Raw genomic sequence first — 22714 nt, 5'->3', positions numbered from 1 at the left:
CATTTTCGACGCGTATACATATAATAGCATAAGCATGGAAAATTGTCTAAAAAGCTTTAGAACTTTTGTGGGCACCTCAATTGATACAACTATCTATGGATAACTCTCCTAATGATTACATATCTTTGTAGATACCTCTATCTATAAATAAATATCCCTATAGACATGTCTCTCCATAGATACATTTTCCTATACACATGACTTCTCATAGAAACATCTCTCTGTAGACCAATATTTTCCTAGATATACCTTCCTAGAGACACATCTTTCTATAAATACATCTCTCTCTCGCTTTTAAATATATCTCTCTATTATTAAATTTTTCAATAGATGCATCTATAGATTGCATCAATAGATGTGTCTTTCTGTTGATGCATATTCTCATAGATGCATTTTTCTATTGATGTATTTATGTAAGTATTCATGTATGAATGCCTACATAAATACAATGTGTTCTAGCACAAATTCTTTATTGGCTTGACTCAGAAGCTCATGGTTTCACAGCTATATGTAAGAATATAACATTGATAACAGCCACCATGGTGGAACACTGTTTAAGTTCATATATTTCTTGATTAAATTGGCATACATTGCTTGTAAAACAGAGATTATTTTAAGAAATATATCTTCTATATATATATTTCTTATATAATAATTATGAAATATTTGGAAACTTTATATATGAAGTATCTTCTATTCAGACCTTAGCAATTGTAATCGGGGTAAATTCTTCAATTACACTCCCTCGGTGTAGTTAAAGAATATCATAAGATAAAGTTTACCAGAATAAGCTCAGAGCATCTAATAGATATATTATAAAATCAGAGAAGAAAAGTAGGGCATAAGTAATATAAAGTAATATAAAGCAATATAATAAATGAATAATATATTAAATAATTATTATATTTATATATTTATTATATAAAGTAATATATAAATTATTAATAATTACTTTATTATATGAAGTAATATAATAAATGAATATGCCAATAAAGTAATATATATATATAACTAAGCTCCTAATGCTATAATTCTTTTTAGTTTAAATAAATTTTCACTTGCTGTAATATGATACGGTATTTAGCAATACATAATGTGACGCTTAAAATATGTAAAGACAGTATCATCTTTCAAAGATCAGACGACTGACTTATCTTAAACCAAACAAAGGCTCATACTTAAGCGCTTTTCACGTTTGCCATAGATCAATTGTGTTATTCTGATCTGACGAGGTTTCTTTTCTCTCAAGCTGACCATTGCCGGCCATCATCTATCGTTTACCCGCTACAGTAAGTGAACATAAGATCTTTCTTTTGTGATAAAATAGCAGTTATATATTCAAACAAGCTCTGTATAGATAACAATAATCAAACATATTTTATGTACAAAAAAGGCGTCATGCTTGCAAAATTCAGCAGTTTTGTGGTATATTATTTTGATTGGGCCAGACTTTTTAAATCAAGAAATATTAGCAATAAATGCATATTGTTTTTTGCTAGTAAACGCAAAGATTTTACCAAAATCTCAACTACAAGGTAATCAGTTCATATATAAATGTAGGCCTACATATATAAGACATTTAATATATCAAATGTCTTATATAATATGTTAAATGTCTCATCTCATATAATATACATGTATTAAATTTCTCATATAATATAATATATTAAATGCCTTATATAATATATTAAACTTCCTGTTAATTTATTCTATTAAACTAATAAATTATGCTATCATTAAATTAATTCATGCAGTATACTATAAATATAGGAATATTTACAACAAATGATGAACTAGGCATATAATCGACTCAGATATATGCAACCCTCATTTGTTTGCTGAATGTGTGTGGTCAGGATAACATTGAACAGATTGCCCAATTTACACTCCACAAACATTGACCATGCAGAGAACATTCATGCAATTTGTAACAAGATGGTCATGACAGCAATTTTCATTATAGATGGCTACAAAAGACAAGTTAGTGTACTTTGATGTCTATGCAAGGGGAGAACCAATACGAATGCTTTACGCGGTGGCTGGAAAAGAACTAGATGATAAAATCGTGGGAGAGGAAGAATGGCCAACTGTAAAGGAAGGCAAGTTTATGACAAAATGTGAAATCATGTTCAGTATTCATACCAAAAACATGCATTATATTTTTTCCTTCACGAAGTTTCTGAAACCCACTAAGTTCCTTTAAACTCTACGGATGTTGGTGTTTCTCATATGCCTCTCTATAGTATGGTCTGCATAGAGGTAATATGAGGTATTAGATATTAGACAGCAAGTAATGTATATCATGCAGTTGGTGGCAACTATTAGCATCTCCCATTTGGCAGAGGATAAAAGACAACTTACGGCTGATATTAGGTATAAGGTCACAGGTAGAGACCTTATACCTAATATATTAGTACCTAACAAGTAGAAAGCAATAGATACGGGGTAATTGTTATCAGGTAGCAAACCAAGGAAATCAGGTAGCAGGAGGTACTAGTAACAGCTAGTACCTGAATTTTGACAGATGGACAAACGAACAGATGAACAGACATGCATATTAGTATAGCAAAGAATATCAGTACATATAAATCTCAAGTAAATTATGTACTAATAATTATATAGCCGCAGGTAGGAGGCGTTTGATTGGTTACACAAACTGCCAGATGCTTCTCAATTAAAAATGGCATATCCATAGGTAGTTTAGCTGTGAGGGGTGTTGATCATATAAGTTCAGAATAACTAGCTGTAGTTTTATTGCGTATTAAATGTGCTATTTAAGTAAATCTATCGTATCTCCTGGAAAAGTTTGAATTACGAGTCACCTTTTCACAGCAGTGATATCTAATTTGAATTTTTTAGATCTTTCGCATTTGCTGATAGAGCTCTTCACAAAACAAGTATTTTAAATCATGTCAGCTTTCTCTTTGAACTCATGTATTAGCGAACCAAAGTAAAAATTTGAACAAAGATGGTCAAAGGATAACACTAACAACTAGTCATCAAGCTCTACCAATGACTAACTGCGGTCAAAGTTTAGACTCAATAAAAATGAGCTTTTGTAGGTCGAATCAATGTTATTGGTGATGCGTTTATAAATATGACTTTTGTCACATTATGTGTAAAACTGCAAAATAATTTTTGCAATTATTCAGCGCAAAAGCGCTTTTATGCAACTGTTTCTGCACTTGTTGCAAAAACTGGTGGTAACACTTGTTTCATCTGTGTTTTAGCATAATTGATAAATGATGTTAAAACACGCAGTTTAAAACTGTACTTGTTTTCAACTCTAGTAAAGGATAAATAAGTCAATGACTTTTGGTTATGATTTTGACTTCAGATGACATAAACACAAGATATAGACGTAAAGCATAATATCATCACTTATATAAGCTCTACATTCAAGGGCTAGAATAATCATAAGAACTTGACTTAAGAGATCATTGGCACCGCCTTTCACTCTAGAAGATTTGCAAACAGTTTTATCTCATATCTTTCTATTGTGGGAACAAAGGTTTGTGTACTCATTTACTGATCCTGTGAGAGGCATGAGATTCGCTAAACCAATATTTGCAGTTAGATGAAATTTCACAGCTTATTCTGTCTCGATTTGGTTCATTCTTTGTTAATCATAGAGTTTAACTTGTGGAAATAGCTATAAGAATAAAATAAATTCTGTAAAGGGGCTTAAACTAGTTCAAATGCTCAAGTTATCATCGAGTTAAATCAAGAATACTTTTAAACTACTTGAACAAAACTCAAGTACCTTAAATCATCAACTGCAAGTTGTATTATATGTAATTAGTTTTATCTATGAGTGTGGCTACCATGTAGTGCAAGTTAGTTAAGCCTTTGAGTAGTGAACCAATTTAGGACTAGAATAAACAGACACTTTCACTTTAACTCAAAAAAATGTTTTATGAGTGGCCAGCAAATTTTTACTATAATAAGAGTTGTGTTCGTCTGTTTGTCTGTCTGTCCTAAGCCACGCTTAGAGGTAAGAAAAAAGAATTTGCTACATGTGAATCGAATTCAAGTGTTTGGCTTCATGGACTGACACCCTTACCACGACTCTCCTCCACCATCAGCAAACATCTAAGAATAATTATGTGTATACTTACTACACAGGATGATCTCTCATGGCATTCTGGACTTTTAGCATACCAGTATAATGTAATACTCTTTCATCTTTTGATGATAAAACCATAAAACCATAAAACAAGGCTAACTAGTGAACCTTGCTAGGTGCTACAGCTAAAGATTTCTAGCAAAAACATAACACATTTTACAGTATCTTTGGAAGAGCTTATTTATGCTACTATTAGCGCAACTTTATATAACTACATGTAAACCAGAATTTCTTTGGTTATAGGAACTCCTCTAGGACAGCTACCAACATTTGAATGTGAAAAAGGTACCCTCGTCATGTCCAACTCCATAGCAAGATATGTGGCTAAAAAATTCGGTAAGTATCAACTGCCAAATACAATTATTTCACAAATTGGTACTATAATTAATTACAATCTTAGCAATTACTGTAATTCTTTTTTTCCGCTATTTGCATATGCCCATAGCCAAAAAAGGATTTATGTTTTAGTTATTTTGTATTTAAATTTTTTACTTAACAGGCTTGTCTGGAGGCAGTATTTGGGAAGAGGCTCTTAATGATATGGTCGTCGAAACCAGCATTGATTGCTTTGAGGCTGTTACCAAGAAAATCTATCTGTGGATGCTTTTTAAAATGCAACCCGAACCCGAAGACTCTACAAAGATCAAAGAAGAGGTCAAAGGAATTTTTGTCAAGTCAATGAATTTTATTCAGTCGGTAGCTGAAAAGAGAGGAAAGAAATTCATCATTGATGATAAGGTATTTATGAATTAGCAATGGAGTTGTCATTCCTCGTACACTTATGTAATTTATTTTCTCCACATGTGCTTATTTGAACAGTGTTTCTTGGCTATTGTGTGAACAAACCACTCACATCAAACACTCAATATCATTTTAGGTGTCTCTTGCTGATGTCTGGTTGTTCAACACCCTTCAATTTAGCAGAAAAGCCTTTCCGGATATGATGGAACTCACTCCTTGGGTCAAGCAGTTTACAGAGCGGATGGAGAGTGATGCATCTTTAAAGAAATATCTGGAAAGTCGACCTGCCTCTAAATATGAAATATAAAAACAGCCCAAGTTGTAATAATTTACTTGAGAAATTTTAACTGACTGATAATATAGATTAATTAATTTAATACAAATGAACTTGAGCAGGCTTTAGGCTCTAGAGGTATCTGAGCTTTATATTGACCAATAGAGATTACAGAGTAGCAAAAGAATTTGGCTAAACATTTTTAGCTAAAAACTTTTGTAAGTACAAAAATAGCTGTCACTAGTTTATGATGTCATTGATAGAAGGAAGTGTGTTATTATAGCAACTATATTAATAATTTATTTTCCAACATTGTTTCTAAAATTGGCTTTTTAATTTTTACCTTTATATATTCTAAACTTGTGAACTTTTTTCAAATTTTCTTCACCTACTTCTTTCGACTGTGCACAAAAATATATCTGTAATTAAATAGAGGACATGTGATGAGCAAGTGTTGAGCGCAGACATGTGCAAAAATCTTGGAGTTACTTTCTGCTTTCCATGACATGCAATCAGCATGATAATTGTACCATCAATTAGAACATGAGCAGCAGATGCATTTAGCAACAACACTTTTAGCTTTGACCAAACACACTAGAAATTCCCGTGTCATACAGCCCAGGACCAAAGTACAAATGGAAAAAAGAAAGGGTACTGCTGGTTGTTGAAAAAGTAGTTACAAAAGGTCAGAGTTCTACAAAAGTAAAATTCTTTAGTAGATGTTGTAGGCTTCGCCTACAACATCTACTAAAGAATTCTCTGAATTAAATGAGTTGTTGTTATTATTTTGAGTAGCGTGTTGTTGAACATTAGCATTTTATGTTGATGGTTGCTGTGAGGACCTTCTATTTCTCCTCCTCCGTAATAATTTGGAGACACGTGGACGGCCACTGCGACGACGTGGTGTTCTGGGAAGTTGTATGTTCATGGTAGTTGTCAAGTTGTTTTGAAATGAAATTCAAAAGGTCCATTATGCAAAACAAAAAGGTTGTATCAAAATCAGACCTAATTTACTACTATCTCAAACCTATGTTTTACAACAATAAAATAAATATTAATTCAAGCTGTAGACCTACCCTACTGTACGTAATTTAACTAACAACAGCAATAAAGAAATATGTTTATTATATCTCTGAAATGCCATATTAAAAGTAAAACGGCAAGCTGCCGTGTAATATACAGTTTGAAAGTTGGTTGTGTTGTGAATGTAGAATGGTTTTGACAGTGATATGTAACAGAAAGCAAGCATTAGCATTCAAGCGTCTGGAAGTTTTCTGCAAACTGGAGTGAAAAAAAGAAATATTCTTGTCATAAAGGGGCATTGTAGTTCGGTCCTAGCTTTTAGATAAAACATAAATAAATCTGGTTAATGTTTTAGATAATTTGAAAAACCTTCGGTGATTGGACAAAAAAATGTAGGCTGATAAACTGTTCGAACATACAGCGATATGTAACAAAAAGCAATCGTTAGCATTCACGCATCTGGAAGTTTTCTGCAAACTGGAGTGAAATAAAGAAATATTATTGTCACAAAGGGGCATGGTAGTTCGGTCCTAGCTTTTAGATAAAACATAAATAAATCTGGTTAATGTTTTAAATAATTTGAAAAACCTTCGGTAATTGGACAAAAAAATGTAGGCTGATAAACTGTGTACCACATTTTCATACCTGTAAATCAGTCTACGCCTCAAACAGTCTACGTTAATTACACAAACCTTCGGCAATTAAACAATGCTATAGACTGGAGAAATGTCCACGTTTTTCTCATAGAATGCTAGCGGATTAATATTTCTACTTTCTGTCGCACGGCTTTATCGGCGTTTCATATGCCGGTCTTAATTTTAATTACAATAGGCTTGTAGATTTTTTATTTTGATTTAAGGCCGAATTAATCTGTCTATTTATGTATAATCCGATCAGATGGGTTAGTTTTAGGGTTTTGCGGTATCCTTTCAAAGACTTGGTAACATATTTAAAAAGGCTTATACGTGTTTTGTATCGTTATTATATTTAAACGACTCTACACAAAAATGGTTAAATTTGTTGATGAGATTTTAGTACAAGGTTTTGTGACGGTCGTTAATGAATAATTTTCGGGTGTTGTGTGCACATGTGCATTTATTATAAATCTCCCAACCAATCGCTTTGCTCGTGTTTGGTCGTGGGACCAGTTGAACAGTTGTAATTGCTTAAAAAACTACAGGCCACAATTTTATGATCCATTAAAGATGAATTGACACAAAATGTTAGTAGATTTTATCATAAAGTATTGGCATTTTTTATCATTTGTATTTGTGAATGTTTTTCATGTTTGAGGAGATCTGACTGTTAGGATGTTTTAAGATTTAAATTGGTAAAACTTGATCCTGGTTAAAATGGTTAGATCAAGCGAAAATGCAATCATGACGTCTATAGTTGCAAAAAGACCAACAGTAAAGACTTGACACCAACACCTGAATGCGATAGACAGTATTAACTATAGCAATGATAGAACTATTGACACCATTTTGTTTTTTTTCTCAGCGTTTCAATTACGAGCAAGTTTTGTCAATTTTAATCCTTCACAAGTTTTTGACAATAGTAAAAAAATACACATATGCCTTTTTAATACAAGTACTACTTTTACACATGAAAATCGAAAAATACCTTTTGATAAATATGGCAAAATGTCTTTTACAGTTTATTTCGACTTTTCAGCAAAACCCACTAAAGTGATGATTCCAATACCATAACGACATCATGTGGAGATGGTAAAAATCATGAAAGCAAATAAATTGTTTCGTTGTCATTGTAACTGTAAATCTTGTGGCATGTGAAAACTTTTTCAACCTACTGTAATAGCTCCAAGATTAGTTTATGGGCGCAGCAAGGCAGTAAAGGCTGATTCACACTATAATGCCATATATCGAAGTTATCTTCTCCATGGTTATTCATTGACTATGTTCACCGTAAACCGATGGCATCATTGAGGCAAGGCGGATACATCAAACAAGATTTCAGCTATCAAACTCTCCAAATAGCTCGCCATGCCTTTGTGCCAGCCTAAGCAAAGTGCACAATTTCGGCGCTAGTGATTGGCTGTCCCAAATGTCTTGATTTATATTTTATTTCATGAGAGTTGCTGGGCTAGTAGTTCATCGTTTCATTGAGCGTATTGTATAATAAGAATACTGTGTTGGAAACTATTAGCTGATGTAAACATGGAGGGGTTTGTGATAGTGTGAACATTGTTATTACAGACCATCACCGAAGTATTGTGTAGATCAGACATACAGCGATATAGACTGTCACATATATATCTTCACAGAATGTTATTCAAGTAGAAACCATGATTTATGGAGGAACCATTTTTTGCAAGGAGAACGCAAAAAATATAAATTCTTCTGTACTTGAAGCTAACACTGCTTCTGAAAAATAGAGTAGTAAATGTAATCAAAACACTAAACAAAAAATCCCACCTCATTTGCTTGATTATTAAATCCTATGATATATGATAGTTCTATATACACTGCTACAATCCGATTTGGCAGATAAACTTTACAGTATAATAGGGCAAAAAGAAATGGCAGAAATGTATGCTAAACCTATATTTAATATCAACAACTAAATTTTATGCTACTAAAGTAATTTAGAATGAATATGCAATCTGGTAAAATAAGTATAGGTCAAGATCTGTCAAGTGTGGACACCTCAATGAAGCATGCGATGATAGAGTGGTTCCAACTCATTGGTTCCAATAGTGCTGCTTGTTTCCGATTCATTAGTTCCAATGGTGCTGCACTATGATATTGGAGTAAAATATTAGGAAACACAATTGCCATATTTATCTAAGGGTAATTTTAGATATCTATGTGCAGGTGAGTATATTGAGTAGGCATATGTGTACCCTTTAGAATTGTAAAAGACTTAAAGCGGTTTTGGCTATGGGTGGGGTATGCAACAGTCCACAAGAACAGACTCATTGTAGCCTCTTAATAAGTCAGTGAAATTGTGGTATGAGGGTTTTTTAAGCCGTTACAACTGTTCGATGGGTGTGATAGGTGAAAGCTAAAAACGTTTTTGTTCGATTCATTAGCTGGTCCTGTTCTAATCAATGATACAATTATGTATTGATTGCATGTCATAGAAAGCAGGGTGTAGCGGATAACTCCAAGGTCATATGATAGAGGATTCTGTTAGTGTTAAAGGTTAACTTGTACAAAATTTTAGTAGATTTTACGAGAAAGTATCGGTATTTTTCTATCATTTGCGACAGTTTTTGACATTTGAGATGATCTGACTGTCAAGAGTTTCCAAAATTGAAATCAGCAAAACTTGATCTCAATCAAAACTCTCAGAAGAAAAAGATGTGCTAAAATGATGTCACTAGTCGCTATCGTTGCTCGTATCGACTGGTACGTTCAAGTTGCAGCATTTCTCGTCTCTATTCTGTCGGGATCTTTGCAACTATAGATGTCATAATCGCACTTTCAATTGATCTGAGTAATTTAACTGCACCCGCGTCTTGTCGATTTTAATCTTGAAACGTCCTGGCAGTCAGATCACCTCAAACATTAAATGATAGAAAAATCCCAATACTTTCTGATAAAATCTACACAGACTTTGTGCAAGAGCATCTTTAAGGAACAGCTTTTTTGATGCCGGGCAGTTTACCGGCTTTAAATTCTTTTATAAACACGTTTAGGCATGCATGCTGTATGTCAATAAACAAATGCTTATGACTGCGTGAAAGTCATGCTCAGCTGATTTTGATCATATGATCTTTGTAATAATTTACATGATCTGTCTACTGTCATATCTGTGTCACACTGAAGACTGGACCTCGAAGATCAACTCGCACCACAGCAACAGCTAAGGGTAAACGACGCAAGTATTGTTAGTTACTGTTAGTTATTGTTAGTTACTGTTAGTTACTGTTAGTAGCAGTGAATACTGAGTGTGAGTACTAGCTATGATTAGTATCTTATACTAGCTCTGAGCAGTACTTTATTGTGTAGTATTTCAGTACTAACATTACTTAGTACCCTATAGTACTCACAGTGGTTAGTAATATTATGTGCCAGCAGTGAGTAATACTCAAGTGTAACAGTGAGTAATACTCGAGTGTAACAGTAAGATGCATTTTTGAGAATAACAGAACTCAGTTAATCTTGAAGATGACCGTGCACAAAGATTTAGTAGATTTTATCAGAAAGTATTGATATGTTTTTATCATTTATTTTGCGTTTGTTTTTGATGTTTGAAGGGATGAGATTGTCAGGATGTTTCAAGTTTAAAATCGACAAAACTTGCTCAGAAGAAAATATGAGCAAAATGACATCACCAGATGATGGCCTGAAAACATCGTCACATGAAAATGATCTGAGGGTTTTAACGGCTAACTAGTTTTGCCGACTTTAATTGTTGAAACATCACTTCATACAAATCACCTCAAAACATAAAAAACGATCGCAAATGATAAAAAATACTGATACTCTCTGATAAAGTTTTGTGCAAGTTGTTCTCTAAACAAAGTTTTAAGTTGATTTTTAGGCAGCATTTAGCATCGTCTCTGCTCTACAGACTCATTCAAATTAATCACTTTTATTTCTAGCAAATTCCTAGTAGAAGTTTTTCGGTCAAAATGTTCAATAATCTTTCCACACTCAAAGGTTTACTATATGTGGTGATACCAGGCATCGCGACTAATCTTTTTGATGTCAGTGTTATCTCAATGTAATAAGCTCACACGTTATAGCATTTTTCTATTGCTACCCGTTAGTTCTGTAGTTCTGAATTATATACATTGCATATGTATATGCAAACACCTTAGTTTTGTACAATTTAACAAATATGTTTTGCAATAGCACATTTCATGTAAAGATGGCTAAAGAAGGTTTATATCAACATGGGCTCTGAAACCTACATGGTTTTGGCTAATTGTGTCAGTAAGCCTGAGAATGCATAAGATTTCTTGCATTTTCAATCAGATAATCCACAAATAGGTGTTCAAAAGTCTGGCTCTCAGGAACCACACTAAGTTCTTAGACTAAATATTTTAGTGGAACTGGAGCATATTCGTGTAAAGTTTGGATTAAATCAGCCAAAGACTGTGGAAACGCATATCATACATGCAGACTAATATACAGACAGATAAGGTTTATTAGGATAGCTAGATTGTTCAAGCATGAAACTGTGTAGATGACATAATGGTGATCATAGGAGCTAAGGCTATTAATTAAGCAGTGCAGCAATAACTAATAATAAACTGAGGGTTTAAAACAGGCTGATAGGCAGGAAATCCATATAAACCATCAATTGCCAGCTTTTAGAATAACCCAAGCAATCACACTTTCTGGATGTCATCACCATTGTGTGAAAAGTCTCGTACATAAACACCATGCAGCTAACCTCACAGTATGCCAGCGCCTACTTGTTACAATTGCTTTGGCACTAATGCTAAACTGCCGTAGTTATAGCACATCAGCACAGCATGTCCCACATACAGCCCTATCGTATCTAACAGTTATACCTGCTGCATATCAACACAATGTTATTGCATCCGCAGTGGATCTGTACCAGATTATCACACTTGCAGCTTATCTGGCCAGAATCTAGGCTGGATATTTTCCTTTGTACGTGATTAGCTTAGTGTCTACAACCGGCACTGACGTGATAGCAAACAATAATTCCTATAAATTCAACTGTCGTTCTAATACTTCACATCATACAACAAAAATAGGTCAAGGGGTGGGCTTTATCTCTGATATAACAGCTTGATACCTGAATCTTTTTTAAAACAGACTTAATTATAACGCGAAGCATAAAATAAAGGTGAAAATAAAAGTATAATACTATGAATCTTGTCGTTTTACAATAAAACCTTCAATTCTATTTTGGTACATTTGTGGTTTTCAGAAATACACAGTACATGTAGAAAACGTGACCTAATTAAGCTCATTTTAGCATCAAGTATGTTTAACATGATCTAATATTCAATCCCTCATTCAACAACCTAAAGTCTTCTCTACCTTCTTGTGTCAGCATGTGTCAGCATGTGGCAGCATGCCAAAACATTAATCTTATACAGCAAGTATTTGAAAGCCAAAATGATTTTTAGGTAGAGATTTAACTTCTTAAATATTATGTGAACAAAAGTTTTCATTAAAGTATAGGGAATGAATTATTAAATCTCTGTCAAGAATGTAGCTATGTAGCTACATGTAGGAATGTAAAATAATAGCTATCTTTCTGAGGCTAGGCTACTTACGGACTATGCTTGAAATAGTTTTGGTGTTATCACTCGCTCGCTTGATCATATTAAAATTGGTAGTGGAGTTTTGAAAACTCTTTAAATCATGATCAATTTGATTGAATCATGATGGATGGCATTATGTGCCCATCATGGGCATCAATAAATTTTTACTATATATTTTTAGGTTACAATAATATTCTCAAACTTAAATGGTAAGTTGAGGGTACCTTTCAACAAGTTCTCCTTGAGGGTTTCACATTTCAGCTTACTGTAAAACCTGTATTTGAAAGCGATCTTTAAAGGAAGGGTAAGGAAGGAAGGGTTGAAAAATAGAGCGCCATGGCATTCATATAAAGGTTTTACGGTAATTTGACATTATGAGCAATAGTAAATAGTTTGCAATATGAAAACTTTATCAAAAAACAGAAAGTAATGAATTAAATGCGATATCTGGGAGGATGGGAAGATAATGAGCATGTGATATTCACTATTGAAACAACTTTGGCTAGGTTCGTTCAACTTTGTAGACAGAAACAGAGCTATTTTTAGCTCTATCGTCTCACATCATTTCATCAGCTTATGTCATATTTAGCAAGCTGCCAGTTTTATGCAATACTCTATGGAATGGAAAAAACATCAGGAGAGTAATTGGGACAAATGCTTGATGGCGGCAACTAGAAAACACACTTGTACGCAATGCTTATTTGTACCCAGATATAATCAGCAATTAATCAGCATTTGTCAAAAGTAGGTATGTGAATGATGGATTTACTTCTCTGTTAGATCATTAGAAGCAATGCTTAATGATTTAGCACTGAATTTTAGACTATTGACATGTTTAAGCAGGTGCTTTGCAAACATAATTTTATACTAAAGAATGTGAGTTTCGTAACAAAAGTGCCAAGTATCTACCAAACAGCATCACATTAGCATAGTTTCATAATATGAAAAAAAATCTCAAAACTGCTGAGTCATGCCATGCTGATTGCCCAAGGACAAAGAGTTCTACAGAACAGCATTACTTTTTTGAACTAGTAATATATTAGTAATATATTACTAGTAGTATAGTAGTAATATATTACTAGTAATATAGTAGTAATATATATATTACTAGTAATATAGTAGTAATATGTTACTAGTAATATAGTAGTAACATATTACTAGTAATATAGTAGTAACATATTACTAGTAATATAGTAGTAACATATTACTAGTAAAAGAGTAGTAACATATTGCTAGTAATAGAGTAGTAACATATTACTAGTAATATAGTAGTCATATATTGATAGTAATATAGTAGTAATATATTGATAGTACTAGAGTACTAAGGAAGCCTAATACTTGCCACGGCTTGTTACACCACCTCTATTAAAAATATCACATATCAAAATTTCATATTACCAGCCTGGATCACTGTTCAAACACTCTTTATTTCAGCCTGTACCAAGTGTCTTTGGTACTTTGCACCAAAGGCTCTTTGTGTGACCAAAGGCTCTTTGCATTAGATAACAGAAGTGGGTGGTTCTTCATTCTTGTAACTCGCAGAAAATGTTATACACTTTGTAGATGGCAGCCAAAGACAAACTAACTTACTTCCCTTTGCATGCGAGGGCTGCGTCAATCAGAATGTTGTATGGTATTGCCGGAGTGCCTTTTGAAGATGTGAGAGTTCCATTTGATGATTGGCCAGCTGTGAAAGCACGTAAGTAATGTGATATGATCACAAAATACTTCCACAAATAGAGGTTTTACCAAGTAGCAGTTTAGTTGATTACCTTTATTACATGTATCCATTTTACTGTTTACTATTCAACATGCAGTTTTGTGCAATCATTTGCATGGTAACTATCAATATTCAAACTAATTTGCACACAAGCAACGGGCACCTTGTGGTCTTCTCTCACTTTTTCTCTGCTTCCATTTTGTTTATTGTTTGTGGTAGGTGGTATAGAGTCTCAATCTTATTTTTATGCATAATATTTGTTAGTCAAAGAGTGTTGGGCTGTAAGATATTCATAGACATCAGAAAATATTCATAGAGTTTGCATTTGTTACTTTTTAGAAGTTTTAACCAGTGGATTCCTTAAAACCATTTTAGTGTAAATAATAAAACAGTCTGCTTTTAAAACTTGTAAAGTGAGATACTCACAATATTCTAGTACTTTGTTTGTTTGTTTGTTTTATTTACGTCCAATATTATCTTTTGAAAACAAGAAAAAATTATAGAGACGATGCGGACTCATTGCGCAATAGCATGGCTAGTCAAGGTGCAAGATCATAGTATAAACCTTGATACTTTGTGGCTCTCTGCTGAAAATGAAAATTGTGTAAAACAATCATCAAATGGCAACATGCATTGATTTCTATGAGAACAAAACATTCTGATAAGATGTTTAAGATCAAAACTGATACTTCTTTCAAGTATGTCTTTATTAAGCTAAATTTACTTAAGTTAGAGACAGTGTCCATGTTACATGTCTGTCTTGAAGGTATAGAACTCTGCTCATAGTACATTGTAACATTACATTTTCTTGCAGATCCACAAAGCACATAACCACAAAGTGCACTAAAGTTATTGTAGGTACATATAGTTACTAAGGTTAGCATATTGTTTTGTTACTATTTTTAATGATGATGATTTTTACCAGGAGATGATTGCATTAGATAATTACTATGGGTTTCTATAGGCCACTCTTTACATCTATCTGATATTGTTGTTTTATGATGCTGACACTGAAACAAACTAAAATCATATAATTGTTTACCAAATAATTTTTCATTGTAATCAGATCAAAATAGACTATATTTATTCATTACTTGCTAATAATTTCACAGTAACATTTAAACATCTTTGCAGTTTTATTTTTTCTCCTAAGTTATTTCAACAGAACACTTGAAACTTGATATCATGAAAGTTCATATCACTTGAAAGTTCATATCATGAACTTTTCTCATGATATGAAAGTTAAAAGTTACAGTTGTTTGAAAAAGTTTGAAAACCTTTACAGTTGTGTTATTTTCTCTTTCAATTTATTTGAACTGCACAAAAAACACTTTTTTCATGATATGTAGTTTAAAAGTTAGAATGGTAAATGTTGTATAAGCTTAATACAAATAAATTTTTAGTTCAAAGACAGGCAACGCCGGGCATTTAGCTAGTTACGTTTAAAATGCGTTCATATCCTGTATGATGTAATTTTTCTCACAATTTGCCATCTTCACTTCGAACAGACGGGCGGACAAAGACAGCATTTGTTATAGGATAGGTTAGTACTCAGGCAGTCAGGCTTGCCATGAGAGATCGGCAGGTGTGTTGTAGAAGCATACAGATTAACTGTTTACACAGCTATTCTCAGAAGATGGTTGAGCGGTACAGAGATTAGAGTGTTGGTCAGTGAATCTGGATTTCATGAGTTTGAGGTCCGTCCAGTGCAATATTTTATCCTAAACTCAAACACTAGCTTCAGACAGACACTGGTCTTGTTTTGTGAAAGCTAAAACAGATGTAGGCAAACCATGTTTCAGGGTGAAACTATAAACCTTGTATTCACATATTTATTGAATGATGAAAACGTCTTTAGCAAGTAGAGAGGTCAAATTACATGTACTTATTTTGTTTGTTTGTTTATTTTATTTACATCAAATCATAACATAACAAGATGATAAGAAAAGTAAGGTGGAATGAGGGTCCATATATGTGCAGTAGCATGGCTATTCGGGTGCAGAGCCTGCGTTAACAGATGAGATTGTTAAAGAAGAAAACATAGTTGTCTAAGCAAAAGAAATCAGAACAAATCTATTCCAGAGATATTACCTTTGTTTAGTTAAGACATTGCTCTCTCCATCTTACATATAATTTGGATTAATGTAGAATGTTACAAGTTGTCATATTTTTCATCACTTTTTAGAGCAGCCAATGGGGCAGCTACCTGTACTGGAGTGTGAAGAGGGGAACCTAGTCATGTCCAACTCCATAGCGAGATACGTCGCTAAGAAATTGGGTAAAAATCTTGTTTTCTATCAAATTACAGTGCACGCTGTAAGAATTTCCAATAAGTACATGCTGTTGTATACAATAATTTTCTAGGCTTCCACTATGTATACATACATTTTAATATTGTAAAACTATCATATTTTAGCTCGAAATGTTTTTGTAAAGTACACTTGCCTTTCTTTAACCCAAGTCTTTCTTTAGTCCCAAGTCTTTAACCCTTTTTTAAAATGAGCGCCAATTTCATAATTAAATCATAAAATTTGCATGTAAATTTACATAAAATTTTCTATGTGTTATAGGTTTATCTGGAGAAAATGCTTGGGAAGAGGCTCTCAATGATATGGTAATGGAGACATGCATAGAATGTGCCAATGACCTTGGAAAAACTGTTTACGTTTGGATGATTTTCAAACGAGCTCCTGAGCCAGAGGATTCAGATAAGATGTTGGAAACATTCAAAGAGAAGCTATTGAAAGCGATGAGCTATGTTCAGACAGTTGCAGAAAAAAGAGGAAAAACTTTTATTCTTGGTGATCAGGTGATTATAGATATTAGATATAGATATTAATATATTGTGCAATGTATAGATATATAGTAGATACAGACGTTTCTTGTTTGGTATCCTTCTGTTTGAGTGACTAGTTATCATTTCCTTTTAATGTGTATGAACACGCAGTATTACTTGCCTATCATAGCATACTAGTACATTCTAGTAAATACTTTAGGTTACCAATTTAACCCTTGCAACAAAGATATTAGTTATTATGTTATGTATCTTTAGCGGGATTTGGTACGGTTGGTCTAACGACGATTGGCCTAAATACAAATGGTCTAATAACCAACTCGTCCAAAGACATTTAATCTAAAACAATTCTTCCAATATACCATTTGGTCTAATGACGGTTAGACAAACCATGATGTAAAGACAAGAAAGAAAATATAAAAACTTAAATCAGAGACTTCTATTTACTACACATAAGTTGAAATAACGAAAATTTTATTGGATTAAATGTAAATTCAGGTAATTTTTGTGCAAAAAAAACAACTTTTAAAATACAAAAACGGTATAAAACTTTAGCGTAATAAACAATATTATGATTATACTGCTAGCTCAAAACTGTACCCTATGGGCTGATAACATGTGCTGCAAAACATTATGGCTGTTTGTAGAAACTTTAAAATATCATTTTTTCTTTTTTGCTAAAAACAATCAATATTCTCCCTTCACATTCACTATTTCTTCTTGAGCTTACTATTACACCTTCTAATAATGGATTCAATCTGCTCTTCAACATTTTTTTGTTTTTATTATAATTCCGTAGTTAGCTTAAACATTTCAACATGTGCAGTGCCTACTAGTATTTTTATGTAAACAGATAGCCATCTGCAGTATGTTTCTCCTTTTTCTCTTTCAAATAGCACAGTTTTACACTCAGGAGACTCCATTTTGTCTCAAAGTATCCCTAATGGTAATTAGAGCACTTGTGTATTTGAACCAATCAATTTTAGACCACTCATATCGTCGGATCAATTGTCCAGGATCGTTTTATTCAGCCTGTGAACAATGCAATAACAATTGGAAAGTTGTTCTGCCATAGAACTAGCCTAGAAATATTGTGGCTAGAGAAAGTTTATTTTAGACTTAGTTTAGAACTTGTAGACATGAGTGCATTACTACAGTAAAATAACTGGTTAATAACAGAAGACTTCAGTTTTTTTTATTTTTGGCAATCTTCATATCCACCGCTTTGAGGTAAAATTATAAGTGTCAAATTTAATGATTATTAATGACATCTTTTTACATTTCTCCAATCTTATAATAAATGACAAGTTTGTTAGTGACATACCCAATTTTTCTCAAATTTAGAATGACATATTTTGACATCTGTTGTAGGCACTTATTAAATTAAAGTTGTCTTTTTTAACTAATTTTGAGTGAATATATATGGCCATGTTGCTATGCCACGACACTTTTTTGATTGTGTGCATATCATTTAAAGCGCAATATAGAAAAAGCGAACATATGTTGTAACAACTGACATAGAATAGAGCAAAGATATATTGAAGTACTAAATATACTACTAGATATCACTAGATATGCTAAAGATATTGAATGAACCCGTATGAGAGTGGCTGTTGTCACATTTACCGACGGCCATAATGAAGACCTACATGTACTACCATTTGTAACAGAAGCCTGACATAACTTTTGTAGATCTCCCTGGCTGATGTCTGGGTGTTCAACACTCTCCAGTTCAGCAGCAAGGCGTGTCCCTCTGCCATGGAACTCACTCCTTGGGTCAAACAGTTTACAGAGAATTTCCAAAACGATCCAAAAGTCAAGTCGTACCTGGAAACTCGCCCAGCATCTATTTTAGAACTTTAATTTCATGACTTCAAATGAAAAGAGCTATTTTGGTTGCTCTACTCCTCATTCAAACGTGGTTAACATGGTTATGGATGGATAGTTTTTAAAATTGGGTCTGGTTCTACAATGTAGTCAAATTATCAGTAGACGTATCAAACCTATTGATATACTAGTCCAACAATCTAGTGGGGTCTACTTCTGAGTATGTGTTACTTTTCACTTATTTTTGCTTTATGATTAAAGCATGTGTTAACAGATTGGAAGAGATATTTGCTGTTTTTCTCATGTTAGCATTGCTTTTTGATTTGATTTGAGTTTATTTTCATCATAAAAACAGATGCACACGGAGACATAAACTAAATAAATATACATATATGAACGAGCAATCATAATACAATTGGGAGTGATGAAGGCTCACGTTCACAGTAGTAGGGCTAATCAAGGTGCAGGGCCCGAGTTGAAATTTTTCTTAATATAAAAATGTTCACATATTAAGACCTAAAGCCATCCCAATGAGTCAAGCAGATGCCTCTTTAAAGCAATCCTAAAACTATTTGAATTTTCAATGTACCTGATCGATATTAGTAAGTCATTCCAAATACTGGACAACTGGTAAGTTACCTGTCGATGTCCAGCTGTAGATGTAGACTTAGAGTAAGGTAAGGCATTAGAAGAAAATGAGTAGCATAAGAATGTTGTTGAGCATGAGTGTCAGAGTAGAATGATGAATGAGCGAGAATACCTAAACGAAATTTGTATAACTCTTTAATTGGAAGAACATTAGCCTTTTTGAACAGATCAACTGTGTGGTCTTTGAATTTTTTATGGAATTTCTTATGATTATTCGCATTAGACGTTTTTGAATCAGGAATATTTTATTCAAATGACACTTTGCAGCATTGTCCCATGCTTCTAAACAATAAATTAGTTTACTGTTTATTAAACTGTTATAAAGCAATACTAAAATGTCAGTTGGAAAAATTTCTGAGGCCTTGAAAATTATACCCAAAATTTTATGCAGTTGACTTTTCAAATAATCAATATGAGAAGACCAGCTTAATGAGTTGTCAATAACTACTTCTAAGAATTTCACATTTGTAACAGTATTTAATGGCTTACCGTTTATACTTATATTTTGGCTACGTTCGAATTTATTTTGATGATTTTTGATTATTATAAAAGTTGTTTTATCAATGTTAAGAGTTAGTTTGAACCAATTTTGAACTCTATCTAAAGCTGAATTGATTTCGTGGATTTTATCATTTAATTTCTTGTCAGTAAAAAACAGGTTTGTATCATCAGCAAACAAAATAGTAAAGAAGGGTTTCGAATAATAAATTAAATCATTTATATAGAGAAGGAACAATGTAGGGCCAAGAATAGAACCTTGCGGAACCCCACGCTCTTTAAATAAATCTATTCAAAGAAACTTGTTCACTGTACGATAGGCTGATGATAGATGCTTTTTATCATCATCCTCAATCATTGCTTTCAGATAGTAAAGTTACAATACTTGAGCTAGTAGACAGGTTTAGTTTATATAGTGATTTGAATTTCTATTGTCTTCAGGGGACCAGCAACCATGCTAAATATTTGCATTGTGAGTCGTAATTAAGATATCCAAACTAGTGTTTGTTTTTCTAGCAGTCGAAGCAAACAAGCATGCCTGCAAATAAAAGTTGTGTTGTATAACTATGTGTATTTTTTAGTCTTTGAATGTAACAATCTAATATAAACAATGTATAATATTGTAGAACTGATATATATATATATGTATATATATATACACCTATACATAAATATATATGTATATGTGCATACATTACGTACATGCACATACATACGTACATACACACATTATGCATACTTACATTCACACTAACGTATGCGTGTACATATGCTCATACGTATGCGCATACGTAAAGCGTACATATGCACGCATGTACACGCATACGTACGTGCTTAGATACGCGCATACATACAAACATACATGCAAACATACACACCTAAATTCTGAAACAAAAGTACTGAAACATAAATACTCAGAAGTTTACTTATGATGTCCTCTAACAGCGAGTTCTATGAAGGTTTTTCTATTCTTTAGCACCTTCACACCTTGCCAATTATCAGCCATATCACACCTTGCCACTTATCAGCCATATCACCCCTTGCCACTTATCAGCCATATCACACCTTGCCACTTATCAGCCATATCACACCTTGCCACTGATCAGCCATATCACATCTTGCCACTTATCAGCCATATCACACCTTGCCACTGATCAGCCATATCACACTTTGTCACTTATCAGCCATATCACATCTTGCCACTTATCAGCCATATCACACCTTGCTACTTATCAGCCATATCACACCTTGCCACTTATCAGCCATATCACACCTTGCCACTGATCAGCCATATCACACCTTGCCACTGATCAGCCATATCACACCTTGCCACTGATCAGCCATATCACACCTTGCCACTTATCGGCCATGTCGCATACAGTGATACAAGTACAGAGTTTCTCATAAGATATCTACCAAAGCTAAATCAAGAGATGTACAATATTTCCAAACCTAAGAAAATATTAGCCGTCACTGTTCAGGTCAAACTACTGCTGATTTTTCAATTTTTTTAGCTTTTACTACCTTTAGATATTACTGTATTAAGGCTGATTCACACTATATCACTGTATGTCTGATCTACACAATACTTAAGTACAATAAGCAGTCACAACTGCTCAATTGGTGTGCTAAGTGAAAACTGCAAATGTTTTTTGTAAATTTATTGGTTGGTCATGTTCTAATCAACGGTACAATTATCGTGTTGACTGCATGTCATGGAAAGTAGAGTGTAGCAGATAACTCCAACGTCATATGATAGAGGATTCTGTTAGTGTTAAAGAATAACTTGCACAAAGTATTAGTATATTATATCAGAAATGATCCCACGACCAAACAAGCGGATGCGAAGTTTGGGAGTTTTTATGATAAATGCATGTGCACACAACTTACGAAAATTATTCATCAACAATGAGACGAACCCTTGTATAAAATTTCATCAACAAATTTTACCATCGTTTTGTAGATTCGTTAAAGTATAATGACGATACAAAACACATATAGGCCTATTTAAATATGTTACCAAGTCTTAGTAAATTATCGAAATTCTCTAAAAACTTACCCATCTGATCGGATTATACACAAATAGATTTATTTGGACGAAAATCGTTATTAAAACTTGCCAAGCCTCACTTTTATAAAAGTTAAGACCGGAAATTGAAACGCCGAGCGACAAAGAATAGAACGATTAAATCGTGCGCATTTCATGAAAAAATAACGTGCACGTTTCATCAGTCTATAGCATTGTCGAATTGCCGAAGGTTTCGGTGATTAACGTAGGAGTACTGAAATGGTTTCATTTTTTCCGATTTCAAATTAACTGACATTTCAGATACATTTTAGTACTTTAGTATTCTAGCTGATGTCCAACGCAGTGTAAGTAAAGGAAATGACGATGATATTTTTTTCTAACGATTTTTATGAGATTACGATATTTAATTACAAGTTTGGATATTCTTCTTGATACTTCTTGATATTGTTAGCTATGACATTTTGAAATGTAAACAAAATTGCGCATTGGTTTTCTATTATTACTGTATTACTATTACTAAGTTTGGATATTCTTTTTGATACTTCTTGATATTGTTAGCTATGACGTTTTTAAATGTAAACAAAATTGTTCATTGGTTTTCTATTATTACTGTATTACTATATTAATAATATTGGTTATTCTAATAATATCAGTGCATTTTACTTCTAATATTGCATTTCTCCTATTGCAGGGAGAGAGATGTAAACATATAATCTTTTCCTTTCATTATTGCTGTTTGTCATGACCAAACACTTTTTTAAATAGATTTTCTAAAAATCTATATAAATTTCACTTCTCGATATTGTTAGCTATGACGTTT

The 22714-nt window shown here is 33.2% G+C and overlaps 2 protein-coding genes across 2 annotated transcripts; both read left to right on the top strand.

Annotated features, from left to right (window-relative positions):
- Positions 1–1218: 1218 nt before the first annotated feature.
- LOC137400162 (probable glutathione S-transferase 8) lies at positions 1219–5569 on the top strand. The gene is made up of 5 exons (XM_068086477.1): positions 1219–1289; positions 1964–2099; positions 4370–4462; positions 4626–4864; positions 5004–5569. The coding sequence occupies exons 2-5, from the start codon at positions 1964–1966 to the stop codon at positions 5172–5174; spliced, it is 639 nt and encodes a 212-aa protein (XP_067942578.1). The 5' UTR covers positions 1219–1289; the 3' UTR covers positions 5175–5569.
- Positions 5570–9912: 4343 nt separating this feature from the next.
- On the top strand, positions 9913–19123 carry LOC137399997 (probable glutathione S-transferase 8). Its single transcript, XM_068086287.1, has 5 exons — positions 9913–9998; positions 13942–14077; positions 16284–16376; positions 16669–16907; positions 18585–19123. Exons 2-5 carry the CDS (start codon positions 13942–13944, stop codon positions 18753–18755), a joined length of 639 nt encoding a protein of 212 aa, XP_067942388.1. The 5' UTR covers positions 9913–9998; the 3' UTR covers positions 18756–19123.
- Positions 19124–22714: the final 3591 nt, after the last annotated feature.

Source organism: Watersipora subatra, chromosome 7 (assembly GCF_963576615.1).
Source record: "Watersipora subatra chromosome 7, tzWatSuba1.1, whole genome shotgun sequence".
Lineage (NCBI taxonomy): Eukaryota > Metazoa > Bryozoa > Gymnolaemata > Cheilostomatida > Watersiporidae > Watersipora > Watersipora subatra.
Note: the sequence above shows the minus strand (reverse complement) of the source record. Positions and strands in the feature narration are given on the sequence as shown.